At 40.2% G+C, this 22569-nt stretch overlaps 3 protein-coding genes across 3 annotated transcripts; 2 read left to right on the top strand and 1 right to left on the bottom strand.

Annotated features, from left to right (window-relative positions):
* Positions 1 to 1819: 1819 nt before the first annotated feature.
* Positions 1820 to 3927, bottom strand: LOC145485845 (small ribosomal subunit protein mS33-like). Its single transcript, XM_081464496.1, has 4 exons — positions 3729 to 3927; positions 3292 to 3427; positions 2333 to 2393; positions 1820 to 1994 (listed from the first exon to the last, which is right to left on the bottom strand). Exons 1-4 carry the CDS (start codon positions 3806 to 3808, stop codon positions 1963 to 1965), a joined length of 309 nt encoding a protein of 102 aa, XP_081320622.1. The 5' UTR covers positions 3809 to 3927; the 3' UTR covers positions 1820 to 1962.
* Positions 3910 to 9136, top strand: LOC145485837 (acyl-coenzyme A diphosphatase NUDT19-like). Its single transcript, XM_081464484.1, has 6 exons — positions 3910 to 4123; positions 5026 to 5369; positions 5859 to 6018; positions 6387 to 6478; positions 6629 to 6731; positions 7258 to 9136. Exons 1-6 carry the CDS (start codon positions 3995 to 3997, stop codon positions 7534 to 7536), a joined length of 1107 nt encoding a protein of 368 aa, XP_081320610.1. The 5' UTR covers positions 3910 to 3994; the 3' UTR covers positions 7537 to 9136.
* Positions 9137 to 10459: 1323 nt separating this feature from the next.
* On the top strand, positions 10460 to 21734 carry LOC145485855 (mitochondrial substrate carrier family protein S-like). The gene is made up of 9 exons (XM_081464506.1): positions 10460 to 12538; positions 13259 to 13412; positions 13869 to 13937; positions 18250 to 18309; positions 18560 to 18632; positions 18807 to 18854; positions 19199 to 19338; positions 20376 to 20441; positions 20976 to 21734. The coding sequence occupies exons 1-9, from the start codon at positions 12481 to 12483 to the stop codon at positions 21148 to 21150; spliced, it is 843 nt and encodes a 280-aa protein (XP_081320632.1). The 5' UTR covers positions 10460 to 12480; the 3' UTR covers positions 21151 to 21734.
* The last annotated feature ends 835 nt before the right edge of the window (positions 21735 to 22569 follow it).

The following is a 22569-nucleotide window of genomic DNA, read 5'->3' on the forward strand; positions in this document are numbered from 1 at the left end:
GTCGTCCTTTCCAACAAATCCGTGTATCAAATGATGTCTATAAGTTTTCCTTTTATCCAAGGACAATAGTAGCATGGAACAATTTACCTATTTATGAAGATGTTAATATAAATAATTTTAAGACTATTGCTCTTGCAGCCATTAAATCTTTTGTATAATGTATATTCAGACGTCCTAACTTATCTCGACGAGATTATACTTAATCTATTTTATTTTATCTTTTACTAACTTATAATTTTTACTGTATATAAACATATTGTAATTATTTATTACGTGCTTTTATTATGTTATTTTCAACTCCTAGTATAGTTCCACTGTTTCAGGAGTATACTTATTAAAGATTAAAGATAAAGACATGTAACTGGACTGGCTAAGCCTACTTGTAACGAGTTATGCTTCTTTGTTGTCGGAGAGTCCCGCTGAGGCCGATCACGCAATCGCACAACAGCAAAATATAAGCTACAACTTTTAACTCATTCTAATCAGTTTCATTGTGCGTACTTTCAAGCTTTTCAACGGAACCAAAATGAAATTTTTGCAGTACCAGACATGACGTGAACCTGCCGCTTCTAGCTTGGAAACATGCAACTACACAAAATTGAATAATACTATCACAGCAAGTTTCTCTAAGCATGGACTTTGCTGGTTACATGCGCTCAAACGACTGCAAGCAATTTCTTCTCTTCCCTGTGCGTCCCTTTCCCAAGTCCCCGCCTTCCTCCCATTCGCCGGCGCTACTTGTAAACTACGGCGGAAGAATCCTGTCACGTGGTTATTTTCCATTATATTTTCAAAAAAGCTTAATATAGTAAGGATGAATAAGAGTAGAACAAAGTTTTTCTTATAGTTATTCCCTTCCTCCCTAAAGGGCAACAACGAAAGGATGAAATAAAGCACAAAAATCACTGCTATTATCTTGTTTGTGCGGTTGACCCTAGATAAATACAGGGCTCGTACCCTTTTTCAGAAACAAATTTCCAGGACTTTTCCAGGACTCAGATTGATTTTTCCAGGACCCTAAAATTCACATTAACCCTTTCACTCCCAAGATCTTAATGTTGATTCTCCTTACTGTCTGCCATACATTTCATGCTTTTTTACTTGAGTTTAACAGATTTCCAGAACTTTCCAGGACCGGTAGCCCTTTTCCAGGACTTTCCAGTCCTGAAAAATGCCACAATAAAATTCCAGGACTTTCCAGGTTTTCCAGGACCTGTACAAACCCTGTAAATAGCCAGACAGACAGACAGACAGACAGACCAACATATCAACAGACTAAGAGACAGACAGACAGATGGACAGATAGGCAGATAGATAACTAAATAAATGATAAAAAACGAGTAACAACTGCTCATCAGGTTTTTTAACCATTTGATTAGTGCAATTTTAGCGCCCAGGGTAGACAAGGGTGCTGGTAACATGCTTACTTAAACGAGATGAGAGTCATTTTCGATTTTTTTCTTTTAGATGGTTTTAGCCTTTAGCTTTGTCTCTCAGTTGTCAGTAAAGAAAGACTGACTTTTCAATAATAAGGAATAAGAATTCTGTGTTTATCTGAAAGAGTTTCATTTTTCTTGCTGGACACAGCAGGCAAGATAGCTTCACCTTGCTCCTTCAGGTACCCATCACAGTGTAGCATGTGGTTTATCTCTTGACAGCTTGTGATGCTAGCCATATGAAAAATAATCTGACTCGTTTGTTCAATGTTGAAATTAGGAGTGACGTAAGACTGTGGTAGGTACAGAGTAAATACCAACTGGTGTTTAATGGTGTATAAGAAAACATCACACAGATGACTATGGGAGCAAACCAACAAAGATGAGAAGAAAAAAGAATTAATGTTTAATTTTTATCTATTAAATACAGTTTGGAAAATAACACAACTGAGCAGCTCTTGTGACATAATTATCTTGCTTTGGTTACTGAACACAGTCTACAGCTAAGAGAATCTTGAGGCATTCTTTATTTCTTCTTTTTTGCCCTTTTGCCTTCACCTGAAAAAATTAAACGGTTTTAATTCTGACTTGTGTGTACTCCCAACTTTTCCATGGCACAGAGCACAAGAAAACCACAATGCTCACCAAAGTAGAGCAAACACAAGCACAAAATTCAATGTTAAAGCAGCTTTTTCTGGACCTCTTGTTATGGATACACAAAAAAAATTGTAATCTGTAGCTTCTCAGTTTCCATTACCATTCTTAAACAAATAGTATAAATTAGACAACAGCAACAGATACAGATCTTAATGAATGCCTACTAGAGGCATATCACAACATTTCCCTGGCTAATACAAATCATGGTTGACCCTTTTGGCAGATCCCCCCCGACTCACCTTTCTTTGGAGGTCCTTTGCCCCTCGCTTTTCGCCTTGCTGCCATCTCTTCTTGGAAATTCTAAATAAAAAAATAATTAATATATGTCATTTTATTTGTCCTCAGTGAGCATCAACAGCTTTCTTGAGAGCTGAAACTTCAAGTCTTGAGCCATTCACTATACATGTTGCCTGGTTTTTATGTGTTGTTTAAAATTCCAGATGCTTTGGATCCCTACTAGATATTACTACAAAAGATTGCAGACTTCTGATCAACATCACGATTTTGCAATATGGAGGACAATATTTTTGGTTTGTGAGCTTTAATGATGTCAACTTAAACCAAGCATAGAGGCTTACATTGTAAATGTATAGAGTCAGGATACCAATAGTGCAGTCAACTATTGATAGCTTGACTCTATATCACAACACAAACGCTCTAAAGTTCAGTTATCATTTATCTGCATAATCACAATTAACATTTAATATACATGTAATTAGGGTAAAAACAGAACTGGGAAGAAGTTATTTTCAATGAAGGGGTTAAGTAATTTCGAATTTTATTAACAAAAAGGTTATAGATACTCTCCACTTCTCTTTTTATTCTTTATTCATATTTATACTTTATTAATTCCTTATCTACGGATGTACTAATTCTTATGTGTACAGTATAAGCTGTTGGGGGACTCACTGGGGTTTGGTCAAGCCCCCTAAATAAAGAAATGAAACATTGTAACAAGCTGACTTGGCCTAAGAATGCCAGAAATCCCATTTCTGAGGACCTCAATTTTAAAAATGTTCTGGGGAGGATACCCCTGGACCTTTGGAAGTTCCCTTCTCAAACCCCCTTCGATTCTCTAAAATGCTGCATCTGCCCCAGTAGTAATGCACTTTTCCAGAGTTTTTAAAAATTAACACATGCTTGTGTAGCTTTAAAATGACTGTGTGTGTTTACTATTCTCTCAACAGAAGCTACTTACCAAATGGTCATCATAGTACAATCCAAAATGCCTCATTCTAAAAAGCAGAGTCTGGAACTTCTTCAAAGGCGGGTAGTAAGAATTTATCTCGCTTCCCAAGGGTTGTTTAGCAAAATGCTCTACAATTTTGTACGATCTACACACAAAAAAATGTAAACTACATTAAAAACACCGATTTAAATAAGCTTATTAAAGAATTAAGATTAATTAATAAGTCTGGGAACCTTTTACAAGACAAAGATTCGGACAAAAAAACGAGAAAAAGACAACGCTTAATTGAGCCCGCTGTTAGTGCAATGTTAAGTTGAAAAATCGTATGCAGCCGAAGAACGCAAAACTTTTACTGATCCCTAGTTGCCATCAGTTAAGGTAAGCTTCGACCGAACATTGAATGCAGTCAAAATGTCTGCACGTCACCCAACTCTAAAATAACTTACTTTGGGGTTACTTGGCGGGTCAACTCGCCAAATATCCTTGCTCTTAATAGAGCCATCTTTCTTGCGTAGGTTGCACTCATCTTGATAAGAAATACTTCAATACTTCTTTAGGAGAAACTACAATTAAGTTCTGATAGCATAACATCACGGCATTCTTCTCACGGCAGCCATTTTAAGAACAGAGCAGGACTGGGGCTAGAGCTTGGTGGCCTGGCCAGCAAATCCAACATGTCCGCTAAGAGTAGGTGGAAGGGATAAGGAATGAAATGAATGGCGTTAAGCCTGTGATACGTAATGCAGCCACTTTAATTTTGGTTGCTAAAAACAGCCATCTTAAAAGCTACTTCGACTACAGGATTTTGTTACTTGAGAGAGGGACTAAAAGTAAATTTATGGTATGTACAGTATAAGACGCTAATTAGACCATAGTTCTCATAGTTGGTCCGGTCAGACTGCAGACCAGAGGTAAAATACAGACTGAGGGTAAAATGCAGACTGAGGGTAAAATGCAGACTGCAGTCTTAAGACTTTATCAGTGCATATAGCGGTCAGTGTAAAACGCAGACTGTGGACTGCAGACTACAGACTTTTAAGTTGTACATATCGTGTTATTTCCATTATCGAGTGCTGACCGTAAACAGGATTTTTCAGGCTAAACACACAGTGAAACGTTTACCCTCCAGATAGCCTGAAAATCACTCTGAATCCTGAATCCTGTTAGGCTGAATATCACTCAGGTGAGCCTTAATAACAGTCAGATTAACCTGTTTACTGTTTTTAAATTACTCTCAATGATGGAAATGGTAACACGATTCATTTAAAAGGTCTATTAGTCTGCAGTCTTCATTTTACCCCGGCCCTGGTCTACAGTCTACATTTTGCATTCAGTCAACATTTTACCCCTGGACTTCAGTCGGCAGTCTGTGGTCAGCAGTCTGTGTTTTACACTGACCTGTCTTATACACTTCAGTGCTGGGAATAGTCCTATAATTGACTGGCATCCCACTTCAGGGTGAACTGGAAAGGCTTGCAGCCTATTCATGCTTTTATCCTAATTATTATTGTCAATTAAACAAGGGCATCTAATTAGCTTGCTATAATTTTGCCCTTTTCCATTTCTCCTCTTACTTGTTTACTTTATATTTATCTTTGTAATTTTAGAATGGAATAAATAAATAAATAATAATAATAATAAATATAAATAAACCAGGATAAGCTCTCACTGGCATTACAGACTCAGACTTAATCTAAGAGACCTAACATGGATTTGATATTTTTTCTTTTCTTCACATTACAGCCAAGTTTTTATGTTTTTCCTGGTGGTGTGATAGAGAAAGCTGACTTTTCTAATCACTGGCTGGAACTGTTTAAACAATCATTTGCCAAATTTGGGAAAGACTTCACATCCCTTGTCAACATTCAAGGTCCTCGTCCACCTGTGTTGAAGAACTCTGCATCAACAGATATACCAAGCGATGTTGCATTTAGGATTTGTGCAATAAGAGAGACATTTGAGGAGTCAGGAGTCCTGCTATGGAAGAGTTTCTCAAATGACAAGAACAGCAATCTTGACATGGATGACATTCAGACCTGGAGGAAAGAGGTTTATGCTGATGCAAGCAAGTTTTTAACCATGTGCAGGTAATGACCAGATTACTAGCTTTTCTTCACCTTGAGAAATTGTTTTGTTACTTAGTTTGTTCAGTAGGCAGGTTGTTGTTTCATGGAACTCAGGGAAATATTGTTGCAATATCGTACACTCATGGAAGTTTTGGAGAACTCGTAAAAGCTGTGGAAACACTCGTCTCTCGGTTCGTGTTCGCTCAGCATTTCTTGTTCTCCTAAACTTCCACCTCTGTTTCTGTAATTCAGTAGAAACACAGTACATGTTTTCTATTTCTTAAACATAATTTGTATACCCAAAACCTGGGTTGTTCTACTTCACTGAGTGTTTCAAGATTAGACAGCTACATGTATGTGCAACAGCACTCTCTAGCATGATTCTGTCAAGAGAAAATTAACAAAGTATTAAGAAATGAGATCTTAATGATTTATCATCTTTAGATGGGTACTTTATTGAAGATATCTGTGAGTTTACTATACACATACATAATTGTTTTTCCTTTACAGAAAATTTGAATGTGTCCCTGATGTGTGGTCTCTCAGTGAGTGGTCTAATTGGCTGACACCTGCTACTTTATCAAAACGATATGACACCATGTTTTACCTTTGCTTTCTTGACAATGAACAAACAGTGCTTCATGATGAGAAAGAAATGACTCAATCAAAGGTGACTTATTGCCATGGAAATTTTATCCTTTCATGAACGTCCTTGCAACAGACATGTTGTCTCAAATTATGTTAACTTTTACTTTCACTGTAAAAAAATAATTTGTGTCATGCAGGTCTCTCCTGGACTAATTTTTCATTGTGGCACTAACTAAATGTTGTTGTTGTTGTTGTTTTTATTATTCAGTGATTCTTTGCCCTGCTGGTGCATTGACCAGTAAATTTATAAATTCAAAATACAATCCAAAGATCAAAATGTCTGGTCCATATTTATTGTAGCTTTGTTTGTTTGTTTTTATTTCCTATTTCTCCCATTTAATTTATTGTTTGTGTTTTGGATGATGTTTCATGTGTTTACTTTCATTTTAGTGGATTACTCCAGCAGAAGGAGTTTCAAAATTTAGGTCACGACAGATCAAGGTTGGATTTCCTCAGGTCTACGAGCTGTCAAGATTTTGCCGGTGAGTTTTCTAGTCTCTGCTACCATGTATATTGAGTGATTTTGCATTTTTATCAGTGTGGAAATACCTCTAAAGAATTAACCCCTAAAATCCAGTCAGCCCTTAACTACACTGTAATTGAGGTTGGCTGTACATTTTGTTTACATGAAGATTTCCAAAGTGGGCAGACTTCCAGTCTTTTCAAGAAGGGCGGGCTTCTCAAGGATGTCAACAATGGCTCACTATTGCACTGAAGTGCATTGATGGTAGTATGGTGAGAATTGTACATTCATCAGGAAAATTTAAAAAAAAATGACCCCATAATTTAATTTGGAAACACAAATGTTAACGACTGGCGTGTTCTTAAATTATAAGTTTATAATCACTTGAAACTAAAGTGTTGAACAGGAATGTTGCTGAGGGTTGGTTGCCGACTAATTGCAACGGCTGAAAGAAGACTTAAATCTGGCTGAAATTTCACACGAAAACAAAGAGTTGGGTAAACTGCCAAGAACTACCAAGACCGGAAAAACTAACTGGGATTGCTAATGAGCCAGCTTACTGTTTCCTTAGCTACATCTCAGGTTAAAAAAACTGACATGATTCAAACAGCAATATTTTTTTATGCTTTGAGCTCAGTGTAGCCCTTTGCATGTTTGTGGGACTAATGTGTTCCCAAACCGGCAATTCAATAACTAACATGGTAGGAGGAAATTTAGATGCAGAGTAGCTGCCTTACACCAGTGATGTTAGCCAGTATTATTTCATAACAGTAACATGCAGGCTTAATTCCTTTTCAGTCGATATTACCACTTGACGACCTTTATCCATCATTGCATGACAGAGTTTTGGAAAGGTTATCCCACAGCAGTACTGGACAAATTCCAGTTTTGGAACTCTCAGAGACAGTAGCACAGTTGAACTCCAAAGGAAAGAATTTTCATAGAGTAATAATTCAGTCTGGTACTCCATACAACTTCATGTGTAACGTTAAACTTCCTCACGGACAATGTTTACCTATAACTGATCCGGTTAGAATTCAAGAACTTGCCACAGAGGTACAAAAGTCACATCTTTAGACACTGCGGACCAGAATTTTACAATTTCTTGTCTTAAATTCAAGGTTCAGAGACAGGAAGATTTATTTGCATCTGAATAAGTAAAAGTTTGCTGTCTATTCCATGCTTACCGTCAGTGGGGATGACTGAAATTTTGGGCATATGAAAGAACAACTAGCAGGGTCTGGTCTTCCCCTCTGACTGAAGGTGTGGTTACTGATTTGTGAGCCTTCTATTTTATACTGTGTGAGTCTTTTGTGCACGTTAAATGGTTTAAGAGGATGAAACACAAGTTACTTCCCAGTGTATACCAAAGTATATTATACTATACATCATTAGTTCGTATAGTGTGATCGTCCGGGTGAGTGTAGTTCTGAAAAGAACTGTTGTTGGTGACTGACGTTTCGAAAACCTGAGCGGAAGTCATCTTCAGAGTCAAGTGAATAGTGTTTGTCAGTCGATGATGTTATAGGTCTGGTCCATTGAACGTGATTGGTCAGTATAGCCATGATGGTATTGGCTGAAAGACTCGTGTAAAGTTTGTCATCAGTCATTGGTGGGTTTCGATCCGTCTATTGTTAACAGGCGTTTGTTCTAGGTTTGTGTACCAGCTTTCCAGAGTCAGTTGTTGGAAATAGTTTGTACTGTAGGTTAAGCACTGAGCAGAGTCCCAGTCAATGTTTTAGTTTGTCAGTTGATGATGTAAAGCAATGTGATTGTTGGCATCACCATTTCTCGTGGCTCGTTTGTGTTCAGTCAGTCTCGTGTTAAGGTTTCTGTCAGTCTCACCAATGTAGGAAGCCTGGCAGTCGGAGCATTTGATCTTGTAAACTGCTCCCTGTCTGTTGTTAGGTTTCTGTCTTTCACGTTGGTCAGTAAGTGTCGTAACGTAGTTGTAGGTTTGTGGGCTACACGAAATGTTGTAGGGCTGTAGGATCTGTGAGATGGTCTCAGAAGTGCCCTTAATGTAAGGTATAGTCACTGTAGTAACAGGTGTTGGGTTCCTGTTTGTAGCGTCAGCTTCAGTAGATCGGTAAATGTTTCGTCTAATAAAGTCAGCGTAAAAGTCAACAAACGCCTGTTAACAGATGTCAACAACTTCCGGCGCCTTACAAACGACTTACCCATGACGGAAACGAAACCGACAAACGGACTTCTAACAGACCGACTTAACAATACACGGACCAAAAACCGACCTATTTGACTAACAATAGACGGATCGAAACCCACCAATGACTAATGACAAACTTTACACGAGTCTTTCAGCCAATACCATCATGGCTATACTGACCAATCACGTTCAACGGACCAGACTTATAACATCATCGACTGACAAACACTATTCACTTGACTCTGAAGAACTACACTGACCCGGACGATCACACTATACGAACTACTGATACTCCTGGGTTCAAACCATTTACTACTATACATCATGTCCTTCAGTGTTACTTCTATCAGTATCCCGTCGCAATGTTTCCAAACGAGAATCAAGTGTGATTTTTGTTAGCACTAAAGAAAGAAAGCACGAAAGTAATGATACCTTTCTGTTTTGTTACGCGCGTTGCGCACGCAGTGTTATATTTTGAAAGCTGGTTTTGCATTCGGTTTTACACCCAGTTCTCTCAGCGTAACCGTTTATATGGCTTTACTTGCGATTTTCTTGAATTTTCTTTTGTGAAATCTTCCAAACTTTTCACAGTACATCGAATCCGACGGGCCGGGTTACGAAATTGAAACATGAAAAAAGATGGGTTCTTTTTTTGCGGAATACTGGTCGCATTAATTTCCTTTAATTAATTAACTTTGTATCAAGGCATGTGTATTTCCAGTCCGCTATACTTTACGCAATTTCACCGTAGCCGAGAATGCGAGACAATTGACTGTCAGTTTTGCTTTTTGTGGTCATGTTGACATCATAAAATTTCGAAAAACACTGACTTTCTCCTTTGAGTTCGCTCAATTTGCTAAAGTTTTTGCCATCAGCACACGTGCGGTTGTAAAACTATAGGCAGTTACCTTTAAGAAGTAGCAAGCTCTGTGAAATGATCTCCGACCCCCCTGCCCCAGTTGAAGGTGTAGGTGATGGCCTACGACTACACTCAATTGGTGTGTACGGTGCGCGGTAAATTTGCGATATATCCCTGCCGGAAGTGAGATGGCAGGAACATGCTGGAGAAAGGGAGAATTAAGGGAAGTTCAGAAATCGGTCAGTACGTATACAAAATGCAGACTGCAGACCGGATACAAAATGTAGACTTGATTCAAACTGCAGAAAGAGTGCAAACAGGCAGATCGAAAATAAAAACTGCTTTTTTTGTACAGTATGTGATAACATGTCATCTTATAAAATAACCGAGGTAGTAAGCGCGCTTTCATTGGTCGATAGGTGTACTATTTAGTTGAGAGTATGCAAACACGGTTGTGACGTCTTAAGATTCGCGGGTTTTTTGTGAATTATTTTATAAAAGCAATAGAGTACTGTTTCCGTGTTTACATAGCCTCATCTAAACATTTGGGGGTTGGGAGAATTCTGGAAAGTTACGTAAAACCCTCGACTGCGTCTCGGGTTTGCATAACCGTCTGGAATTCTCGAAACCCCCCTCGTGTTTAGATGAGGCTATGTAAACATGGAAAAAAAATACTCCATTGCTTAACTTGATCGATTGTAACTTACTCAGTGTCATTAATCGCTTTTCAGCGGTCATCTAGCCCTCGTAGCAAGCGTTCCGTCGGAGGGGGCGAACGATCAAAATCTAGTAGCGAGAAAATTGGTGCATGAGCTAAAAATCGTCCGAGTCTGGGGTCATCTCCCATGAAAATTTGCGTTATCGGAGAATATTCTTGAATCAAAGGCTTGAATTTCTCTTTAAGAACGAGTAACCCTGTCACAGTGACATGTGTATCCCCTCCAAAATGGCGACCAGTGATATGTGTATCCCCCACCCCCCTCCCCTCTACTTTAAATAGCAATATCTTCCTTGAAAGCGCTCTCGTCGTCCGGTCGCTTACTGGACCAACGACTAACCCAAACAGACTTAAAACACAAATATCAATTTTTGTAGTTGAAAAAGTTTACGTATCTGCTGCTGGAATTGTGTTCTTGATCCTAACTGGTTTTCTGCGAGCAGGATATAATGAATTTAAAGTTGAACACCAAATGGATCTAGATATATTTCAATTTGAGTTTCACGGCACGGGATTTCTAGGCGGATATTAATTGCGCGGTGCATTCTCACCCCTCGAGTAACGCATATTCTCCACTGTTCATCGACTTGTTTGCATCTGAATTATTCGTGGAGTGAAACACGTATCACTGCTTCGACCCGCTCGCCATAAAATGATTAGTGGCACTCGTGTTAATCCCCTGCACCCGCTTTTCAGTTCGACTTTTTGTAAGATATGTTAAGTCTCAAGCTGTATACATTGCTATACTGCGAATATTGCTAGCAAGTTTCATAATAATCGACGTTTATTCTTCGGCAGTTAGCCTAGATAAAGGCTGTCTTCAGGGGATACACATATCACTGCGCCATGTAATAATTAGTGATATGTGTATCCCCTGCATGCGGTCGTGTACAACCCGGCGAGGTCAGTGAAACTCCAGTCCCAAGCTATGAATAAATGCCGGGTGTGAATATTTCTAGCAAGCCAGTTTTGACAACGCAAATGTAATGGGCATTTTTCTTCTTGGGTAGACAGCTAATATAACAGCTGTGTCCATGGGGATACACATATCACTTGTTCATGAAATAATCAGTGATATGTGTATCCCTTATTATCCCGTGCACGCGTGCACGCTTTTTTAGCGGAATTATCGAGTTTCAAACTCCAGCAAACCCAAGCCGTGTAAAAACGTCGGGTGCTAATATTGCCTGCAGTTTTGACAAGGTTGATGCGCTATACGATAACAGTTATGTTTATGGGGATACATGTACACATATCACTGCGCCATGAAATAATTAGTGATATGTGTATCCCCTGCACGCGATTTCAGTTTAGATATTTAGACATTCGAGTTGCAAACTCCGCAAACCTCAACCTGGGTATAAACGTCGTCGCGAGTAAGCAGCCAGCACGTTTCGGCAATAATTGGCCCTTTTCTTCGATCAGGTAGATAGCCAATCTAACGGCTGTGTTTAGGGGATACACAGGTCACTGCGCCATGAAATAATTAGTGAAATGTGTATCCGCTGTTCGAAGTTTTAGTCAGATATACAATCGAGTCGGTTGGAACTCAACCAAACTCAAGAAATCCTAATCTGCTCCGTTGGGCGCCAATTCATTTCTGGTTTCTCCTACTCTTTACAGCGCTCGTTGAAACCTCGCATCCGAGTCGCCATTTTGTTCGTTGAATGCCCAGGCGTATCAGTGTTTTGTGTATCCCCACGGGGGATACACATATCACTGCCTGTATGCCTTGTTTAAAACAAATATGTTGTAAAGAAACGGGCTAAGAATATTCTCCAATATAAAGCAAATTTTGGAGCGGAAAGGTAAATTTAAAGGTAGCGAATTTAAAGGTAAACAGCCTTGAATGAGACACGGCACCCTTGAAAAGTAGGCTTTGTAATATGATAGGTTTTTAGTCACCGTGCATGAATAAAATTATCAACTCAACTCTGAACTCAAAACGTACAAAGCAAATGAAAGGATGCCAGTTGATCATGATAGCCTGCGGAAATCCGTCTGTGTTCGCAGGCTAGTCATTTGGGGATAGATACAGTTTATATTCACCCTGCTTTTTTGTTTGTTTGTTTGTTTGTTTGTTTGTTTGTTTGTTTGTTTGTTTTACCTGATTTCCGTAGTTACGAGTTCGTTACCAGATCTCCGATAACTCTTGAGGACACTTCGTTTCAACCTAAATGAAGCAATTTGTGGTGATCAAAACAAGGAAGGCTTCTTCAGAAATAACGAAACTTACGCACAACCGCGATTTACAACAGAGCGAATGAACAGTTAAACATGACTCACAATGAAAAGAGAATTAATTGGATACAGGAAGGTCTCATAGGTCTTGGAGGTAAGTTAATTTCATTTGTTGAGCAAATAAAATGAGCTTTTGTGTGGCACGTGTGCACGGAATTACAATTCTAGCTCGCCTGGCTCATATTATGGTGTCTATGGTAGTTCACTCAAAGGCTTCCTTAAATGTTCTGCTCGTTAGCTACTAAGAGAGGCTTTAAAAGGTAGGTCAATTGTTTTCACTTATTATTACGTGACAGTTAACAATGAGGATCGATGGGGATGAACTAAAGCTCGGCGGTACTTGATTGGGCGGGTTTTGCGCCTAAAATGCAAATAATTCATGTATAATTACTTAAGGTTATGTACGCTATGACGAAGAAACAAATAGTGCTGAATAGAATGAAATAACTTGCATTATATAACAAGTCAAATTATTCTCACATTAATTGGGTCTTACTTATAATCAGTGTTGGACATACTCATAAATGATGTCATTAATCCTTTTGGGGGTGGGTGGGGGGATGGGACTTCCATATAAGCTAAAGCTCGGCGGTACTTGATTGGGCGGGTTTTGCGCCTAAAATGCAAAAAAAAAAAAAATAAAATAGAATAGGGGTGCTGGTCTGAAATTTTGTAAAGAACCCCTAAGAAGTACCAGATCATGTGTACTAATGGGATCTGCAGTCAAGTGTCCTTTGATACTCTTGATTATCTGAGTTTGAGTATTTCCAAATTCATCTCATGTACAAACCAAAACATTTTTCCCTTGTTTAAGTTGGTGTCCTCTATGGAACTACAAGTGTAGCTGTTGGACATCCTTTTGATACCATCAAGACAAAGATGCAGGCACAGAGAGGATTTGAAACAGAAGGGATGATCAAATCATTTGTGAAGACAGTTAGAACACAAGGCATTAGAGGGCTTTATAGGTAGGCAAATCATTTATTGACAATTTACAGTCTGTTTAGTTATTAACTACTGATCAGTAAAGGTCTGTATTATATGGCTTGTGTTTGTAGCTGATATAACGCATGCTCTGCCAATTGTAGAGCATTATTCTCCCGTAATGCCCACGGGCCGATTATGGGTCCGCAAAACCAAAGCAAAAAGCCATATAATAAACAACTTATTAACCTCAGACGTTCAGTCATTATGGGAAAATCTCAAACCTCAGCCTCGCTATTGCTCGGTCGATATAGTAAGGTCTCGGTTTGAGACTTTCCGATAAAGACCTCACTCTAGGTTAATAAGAAGTTAATAATGCATGGTTCTACATAGCAGAGGCTGAAGCCCTTGATGATATTACTCTTAGGGTTGTTATGTAATGCAGTCTTCCCTCCCATAAGACCCAGTATTTACTAACTTTTTGACATTTTTTTTTTCAGAGGGTGTATTCCGCCTCTTTGGGGATCAGGAATCTACAGGTCTAGTCAGTTTGCTGTATTCGAGGCCTTGTGAGTAGAAACAAAAGTGTAACATCTCCATCTACATAGTAGCACATGATTATGTACGACTGTTCACTACTACTAGCCTATGGACTACATGTACAATTATAGTGAAGGCATCAATTTGAGCCTAGTAGGCCATCACACCAGCACTTATATTACAGGGCTGCCGTACATTAACAATAAATTTACTAGTGATATGTAGTACATTGTATACAGTGGTTTTTGCCATGTGTGCATGCTCATTAAAGTATTCTCTTGTGTCCACCATCTTGAGTTACATGCGTGTGTTCTTCCTCTCCAAAAACATAACATTTCTGGTGACAAGGATGCTGAAATATGACCAGCTTAGGGAGGATTGAAGAGTTCGACCCTAAGAATACAAATATCGATCACTACTTGGATCGACTAGAACAATATTTCATGGCAAATGAAGTCGAAGCTGATTCTTCTACTTCGCATCAATGTAGAGCCATTTTGATTTCAGTCATTGGTGGGAAACCATGCAACGTTCTAGCAGACCTGTGTTCACCGGCTTCTCCTTCCTCCAAGAGTTACACTGAATTAAAAGCCATTTTAAAGAAGCAGTTCACCCTGAAAAGATTGGCTGTCTCCGAAAGATACCGTTTCACACCTTCATACAAGCGGAAAACACCAGTGTTTCCGAATTTGCCGCTCAACTTCAGTGCTTGGCCTCTACATGCAACTTTAGCACCCATTTGCCCAAGGCCTTACGAGATCAGTTTGTGTGTGGTCTTTGAAGCAGAGTCATTCAAAAAAGGTTGCTAACAGAAGATGTCAATTTTGAGCGAGCTCTACAAATAGCTCAGGGTCAAGAAGCTGCAGAGAATGACATTGCTCAGCTCAATCCCCAACTTTCCAGTTCTGACGAAGTGCACAAGGTTTACAATACCCAGGGTGATCGCTACAGGCCTTTTTACAAAGAAGAAAACAAGCGACCACCTAAAAGTACCACCTTCTTCAGGCAATCGACAAAATTTCACCTGTTTAAGTTGTGGTAAGCTGGGACATCCACGATCCAACTGTAAGTACAGAAATTCTACTTGTCATAAATGTGAACGAGTGGGTCACATTGCTGAAACCTGCATGAGCAAATCCACCAGAGTGAATGCAGTGGATGAAACCACAGAATATGGTCAACCAGCTGACCCCTTCTCCATGTCCCTTGATACCATTTCTGCTGGTCAACATGAAATTGAGGTTCCAATTGAACTGAACAATCAGTCTGTGTTAATGGAACTTGACACAGGGGCTGGTTTTCAATTATTTCTGAGGAGACTCACGCTAAGTATTTCAAGGGCGTACCCCTTGAACCTAGCACCACCAAGCTACATGCTTACACTGGTGACCCCATTCACGTTCTTGGTCAGTTCAATGTCAATGTCAGATACAAGTCCCAGTCTGCAGCCCTTCCCCTCACCATTGTTGCTGGTGCTGGACCCTCACTTCTGGGGAGAAATTGGCTCACTGAAATTCATTTGGATTGGAACAAAATCTTCCGTATACATGTTACTGAGAGTGTGATGCAAGTCAGTATGGTATCAGAGCAGCAGTATCTCATCATTTCCCAGATGGCATGGAAAGACCCACCGCCTATGCCTCCAGATCCCTAAGCCTAGCAGAAAAGAATTACAGCCAAATTGAAAAGGAGGGACTTGCCATAGTATTTGGCGTAACAAAATTCTACATGTGCCTTTTTGGAAGGAAATTCACTCTCCACTCTGACCACAAGCCCTTACTCAAGATATTTTCACCTCAAGGTTCTACACCAGTCCTTGCGGCATCTCGCCTCCAGCATTGGGCAATTCTGCTGTCATCCTACCATTATGACATTAAGTACAAGTCTTCAAGCGACATTGCCAATGCTGATGCTTTATCCCGGCTTCCACTTGAGTTCAAACGTGATGCAAGCATTGAGAGCCCAATTTTCCATGTTGCAGCCCAGCAAGTCACACGACACCCCGTCAAGGCCCATCAGATTGCTCGAGATATGGCTCATGACAAGACTCTGGCAAGGGTGTTGGCTTTCACACAGAATGGTTGGAACATTCAGGAGTGCATGATCCAGATCTCAAACCTTACTTCATACAACATCATGACCTCTCAATTGAACAGGACTGCCTTATTTGGGGATTGAGAGTTATCATCCCTCCAAACCTGAGAGAACCAATTCTGAAGGAGCTCCACTGGTCTCATCCTGGAGTGGCCAGAATGAAGTCCATGGCTCAGAGCCATGTGTGGTGGCCCAAGTTAGATGCCGATCTTGAGCAGATTACCCATGCATGCCTGCAGTGTTCCAAGACACGGAATACACCACCTGCAGCACCCCTCTGCCCATGGGCATGGCCCTCTGGCCCTTGGAAGAGAGTCCATATTGATTTTGCCACTTCTGAAGGGAAACACAACCTTATCCTGGTAGATGGGTGCTCTAAATGGCCTGAGGTGACAGGACCTGTGAGAAGCACTGATGCGGCAGCTACTATCAGTGTCCTCTCCAACTTGTTCACCAGATATGGATTCCCAGAGCAAGTTGTCAGCGACAATGGACCCCCCTTTCAATCAAAAGAATATGGGGATTTCCTGAGGCTCAATGGCATACAGCGCGTGTTGGTGTCACCATACCATCCTGCTGCCAATGGCCAAGCAGAGACCTTCAAGAAATTTCGGCAAATCCAGAACTTTCTTCTCTCTTATCGTAGCATTCAGCACGCTACAACTGGCACCACACCCGCCAAACTATTCCTGCAGAGGGAACTCCGCACTCGACTATCCTTGGTCCATCCCGACATCAGTTTGCATGTCACCAACAACCAAACCAAGATGAAGACCTATTACGACCGACACACCAAATTCAGGACACTCTCACCCGGAGACAGAGTTCTCACAAGGGACCACCTCTTCAAAGAAAAGTGGCGCACAGGCACTATTGTTACACAACACGCTCCGGCATCATACTGCATCCAACTGGAGGATGGCCAACTGTGGCGCTGTTATATTGATGACCTACTGGAAGGTCCCCTTCCCAACCAGACTTCAGCACCACAAGTGCCCACTGCCGTCAAAGCTCCACCTGTTGTCCAAGAGCCTTCAATACTAGTAGCGTCTTCAGACCTCCTCAGAACCGTACCCCAAGTCACTGCCTCTACAGAATCCTTAAACTCCTCCCAACAGGCAAACAGGGAATTTCAACCTGTGGTTGAGCAAGCTGCCATGCAAACAGATGCATCTGGACCTCACCCAGTTCCAAAAGTCAACGTGGTACCTCAGCCGAGCGTTCCAGTTCTACACCGTTCATCTCGTGTCATTACAACTCCAAAGAGACTGATTATGGAACATTAAGGAACTGTACCTTGCTTGTGGAATGCTCACCGAGTTTTAAAAGGACATTGCTTATGACTCTTAACAGAGTTCAGACCTATTAGAGACATAATTGCTTAGGACTGCTTAACTCCTGTTTAGTTTTCCATTTTGTTGTTGTTCTCCTTGTTATTGAGAACTAACCTTTGTTGTTCAGCCCGTGCGGAATTTAAGGAAGGAGGTGATATGTAGTACATTGTATACAGCGGTTATTGCCATGTGCACATGCTCATTAAATTATTCTCTTGTGTCCGCCATCTTGAGTTACACGCGTGTGTTCTTCCTCTCCAAAAACATAACAACCAGTACTCATTTATGCACCTGGGCAGAGAGAGGCATTGTGAAAGTAAATTTCCTTGCTCATGAACACAACACAATGTCCCCTACCAGGATTCGAACCAGGACTTCTTGAGCTACAGTCTAGTGCACCAACCATTAGCCCACTTTGCCTGCCACTATGGACAATATGACTCTATTTATTGTATAAACTACATCTAGCAGAACATATCTGCAGTTTTATTTGCCACAGATATATCCATGGGCACGATAAAGACATGATAAATGTGTGTTATCCATTGCGTTGCCCTGAGTGGCAGACTATTGAAGAATTGTCTAGGATAGTCAGCGATAAAGTATGCAGCCAGGGATGGATAGATCTAGGCCCCTCCTCACCCTTCTTGACGAATAATGAAAGGTCTTAAGGGCCCAAATGACCTCTCCCTTTCCATTTACAACCCCAAATTTTAGACACAGAAACATGTGTCCTGTTTTACAACCTCCTTCCCTTCTTTTTGAGCATATCTGGATCTACCACTGGCCAAAAAAAATACAGTATAGATTAAAATAACTGAGGGGAAGCGCTCAGGTAACTTTTTGGTTCCTTTCTTTTTTATTGCTGTTGTAATGATCAAAAATAAAAGTTCAATCTGTTATTTGTTTACAGGTACACATATTTCAATGGATTTGGAGCAAGAAAAATTCCTTTCACAGGTGGATTACAAATGTTAGTAATGTTTGTTTGTTTGTTTGTTTGTATGTTGCTAGTTAAATTAGATCACTCTATTATGAAACATTATACACTGTAATTAGTGGCTTCAATGTCTTCACCTCACTAATGACTATACATCCTTGGATAATTTTCTACAGAAAAATATATTGTAGTGTTAACATGCATTTGTAGCTTCAAATGCTCTGAGAAACTAAAAATACCTTAAACTGCACTGTACATGATTTTTTTTTTCTTTTCCTAATAGAAGAGTGTTAATAGCAGGAGCAGCAGCTTCAACAACTAGAGCCATAATTGAGACTCCTCTGGAGCTAGCAAAGGTACTCACACTAAGACTGTTAACTAAACATTTGGCAGGATAAAAAAAAGTTATGTTCTAACTTAAGCTTTTCTGTGGGAGGGTAGTGGGTTGGCGATGCGGGCTACCTTGTGAATTCTTTAGTAATAAAATGTTGAGGAATCTGTGCTAAAATGGTTGATTTGATTTTTATCAGGTACGAAGACAAACAGGTCAATCATGGAAATTCAAAGGACTCTACAGGGTGAGACTCGGAACAGTTTCATTTGCGTTTGTATCCAGTTAGTGATATAAGACAGTATACTAAGTAACTTAATTTAAGTTTGAGGCGAAAATAGCAGTTTCTGTAACAAAATCACCAAATGAGACACATAAACATAAAAATAACAAGATCTAATTTTTATGTTTAAAAGCTAATCAAAAAATATATACATGATTGAGCCATGTCCAGTTAGTGTTATGGATCAAGCTACTGGAAAAACTGCATTATGAATGCTTGGCTTTTGGACAAGGAAAGTGGCCAACTGTTTGAGGTCAGCACTTGTTGCTGTACAGTGTCTGTTATAAATTCCCTCTTCTCTGCTACAGGGTTTTGGTGTGACGTGGTGTCGTACAATGGGACTTATGTGTACATACTTTGTTCTTTTGGATTCTGGAAGAAGACATTTTCCTGATCTTTTTAGAAGACCAATCTTAGGACCATTTCTTTCATCAGGAATAGCTGCAACGTATCCTTTTTAAACTGACTGGCTATTGTAATTTCATGTAGGTGCTAAGTAAACATGTTTCTAACCCGGGGGAGGATAAAATTGTTGCGGATACTGGTTGTCTCGCTTAAGGGTGTAAATCAAGAATTCCGGGGTCTTTTAAGGTGTTCACCGGAAGAAACGCCACTATACTTAGCTGTCAAAGTATCTTTTAGAGTGCACTTGAAGAGATGGCCATTAACGCACTCATTTCCGTTTTTAGGCTTGATTCTTGAGTCCGACCTACCAGCCCAAGCTCCTTTCCTGAACAGCAGGAAACTCCCCAGGGTTTCTAACTGTAGTCTGGTTCTGGGATAAATAGAGTCGAACCCCTATTAAGCAGCCACCTATTAGGGCCTGTTTACAAGAAGGGAGAGTTACCTTAGCAAGCGTGTTAACCCTAGCTGGGGGGCAAAAGATAGCCCGGGTTTACAAGCAAAATTTCACAGGTAGGGTAACCCTACAACCCGGGACAACGTAATGCGCGGTTAAACTCAAAGGGTCTTGAAACAATTAGAAAGTTAACCCGTAAACGTGCCTGCCAGGGTAACCTTAGCACGCAGATAGGGTAACCCGCCTACCCAGGTAACTCAAGCTGCCTTGTAAACACGACAAAGAAAAGACGAGGAAATGTGTGAGTGCTAGGGTAACCCGCTTGCTAGGGTAACCCTCTCTCCTTGTAAACAGGCGCTTAAATGGCCACCCCTATTAGGCAGCCAGTAATAAAAGTCCCAATGATGGCTTTTCTAATGCGGTCAGCTCATTTTAAGTGGCCATTATCCATTACCATGAGGGTGGCCGTTTAATAGGGGTTTGACTGTAAGTCCAAATAATTTCTCAAAGAGTTGTCACGTCATGGTGTCTCGAGCTCTCAGGGAATCTTTGTTTACAATATTTGCCTCATTAAGGTATTCATTTTCTGTCAAGTTACAAAAATGTTGAAGGGCATAGCATCATAGCTGTCCCAAGGAATTTTTGCCCGATGTATTGGTTGGAATTTAGCCTTGACATTTTTTTAGTTTTGCTTGGTGGGTTGTGTGGCCTTTAGAAAACATGAAGTCACAAGTCCAAGGAAATTATGGCAAGTATGTATCAAAACTCCCGCCTTTGAAGTTCCACGCTAGTTGTCTCTATTTTCAATAAACAAGATGATCGCTCTGCTCAGCGTTTTCAGATTTCTTTTCCATTCAGGCCGCGTCCACACTACGCTGGAGGACTGATTTGAAAACAGAGGTTTGACTCTGAAAACGCATCAAATGTTTTCCATCCAACAATCACCGGCCATTTTGGATTTGTGTTTTGAGGAAAACTTGAGCAGGGAAATTACATGATTATCGAGACTACATCGTTATCGAAAAGCTCCGCTTTCAAAACATTTTCTGTCCACACGAAAACGTAAGGCCGGCGTTTTCAAATTCCTTTAGTTTAAAAAGCGTTTTCGAAAAGCTCCGTTTTCGTGACGGATCAGTGTGGACGGAAGGCCTTACCAGAGATGTAAAGCTCCGTTTTCTAATTCCTCTGGCGTAGTGTGGACAGGGTCTTCATGAGGGCAGGCATAAAAAGGATTGATGAATATTTTACTGTAGAAAGTTGTAATCAGAGTTCCATTCTCTTTGAAGGGACCTTCCAGTTGCAGCTCGTATGAGAATAGCGATCAAGAAGAGGGGCGGTTTCTTCGGTCTTTACCGTGGAATTGTTCCAGGATCAATCCGGAGCTTTATGTCAAATGGAACATCTATGATTGCAATGAGCTGGGCCCAGAGGAAAGTGTCCCAATGGGGCATCAGAGGATAACATATGTAGGCCCGTAATAATGTCAGCACGAGAATGCAACTTATGTGGCAATAATTCTTCGATTGTATTTATTGGTAATGTTAATTTAAAAATTACATGTTAGTGATGCCCCACCTTGGAAAATAATCGCGACGCGGACTCCTTGGTCAAAAGTGTTCATTAGGTACTTGCTGATGAAGTAAACTTGAAAATGCACAGCACGTTAAACTAGAAGACAAGCAAGTGTTCTTGACAGGTTTTGATACAGTTGACTTTAAGAGACATATGCTCTTGTATGAATTCTAATATTAATGACATTTTTCGAAATATCGTGGTCTCACTGAGGTGATCACAACAGAATGTGCGAATTGAATAAGGCGTAATTTGTATAATACGAACTATTTAAGGTCGCTTTTAGAACAAGTCTAACGTGCACCATAAGTTTTATGTAGTCCACTTTTAATTTCAAGGTTTTTATTTATCATAGTATTACTGGCTAATGCTAAGGTCACTTAGACACGATTTTGAAATTCAACTTTTTTTATATACTACAGCTAGGGTGTAAATAAAGGTTTATCTAAATTAACTTGCCAGAGAGGCATCCATGGAAGAAAAGGAGTTGTGAAAATGTGGACATTTTAGATCTTTTTAGCCTGTGTTCTCTCGGAGTTCAAAGATTCCGGTCCGAGACCGGTTTCTGTCGTTTTTAGTAGTTATTGTAATCCATCAAATATTTTCGCTCATGCACGTGCGGTTGGTCTAAACGCGTCACGTGACTGAATATTCCCCAGCTAAAACTGAGGACTATCCAAGTGATATTGCCCAATTTTCAAAACTGCACGTGTTGCGAAAAAAAAAAAATGAAGGATAATAAACACAATAGCCTTCATTTGGCGCGAAAATGTCCTCGGATATTTGTCCTTGGACTTTATCTCGAAAAATTGTTCGCTTCTCGGAACGAATAATGTCCGCGGACAAATATTCGAGCCCAAAGTTCGCGCCAAATGGAGGCTATTGTTTATATACAGGTCTCGGATCGTAACCGTTTGGAACCAGTTCCAAGTGAAGATTGCAAAAATTGCTCAGTCGGTTCCAAACAAACCGGTCTTTACATGGGACCAGGCTAGTTTGAGACAGACCCAAATTTTGCTCTATTTGCAAATCCAAATATCGGACCGCCGCTGGACCTAGCATAAAGCGGACGGACCGAGGTCCCATGTGAACGGAAAGCCTATGCGGTCCTATTTTTGGAGCGGACTCTTTTCAGGACCAGTCCCCTCTGAACTTAGGCTGAAGTTTAGAAAATGAAGCTAATAAAAACCAACAAAAGAAAAGTGTTATTCAATGTATACATATCTACATATACATTATTCAATGTATACAAAAGTGTTATTCAATGTATACACCAAATCTGGAACTTTACATGTAAAGATGCAAACG

This window comes from Orbicella franksi, chromosome 1 (assembly GCF_964199315.1).
Source record: "Orbicella franksi chromosome 1, jaOrbFran1.1, whole genome shotgun sequence".
Taxonomy (NCBI): Eukaryota; Metazoa; Cnidaria; class Anthozoa; order Scleractinia; family Merulinidae; genus Orbicella; species Orbicella franksi.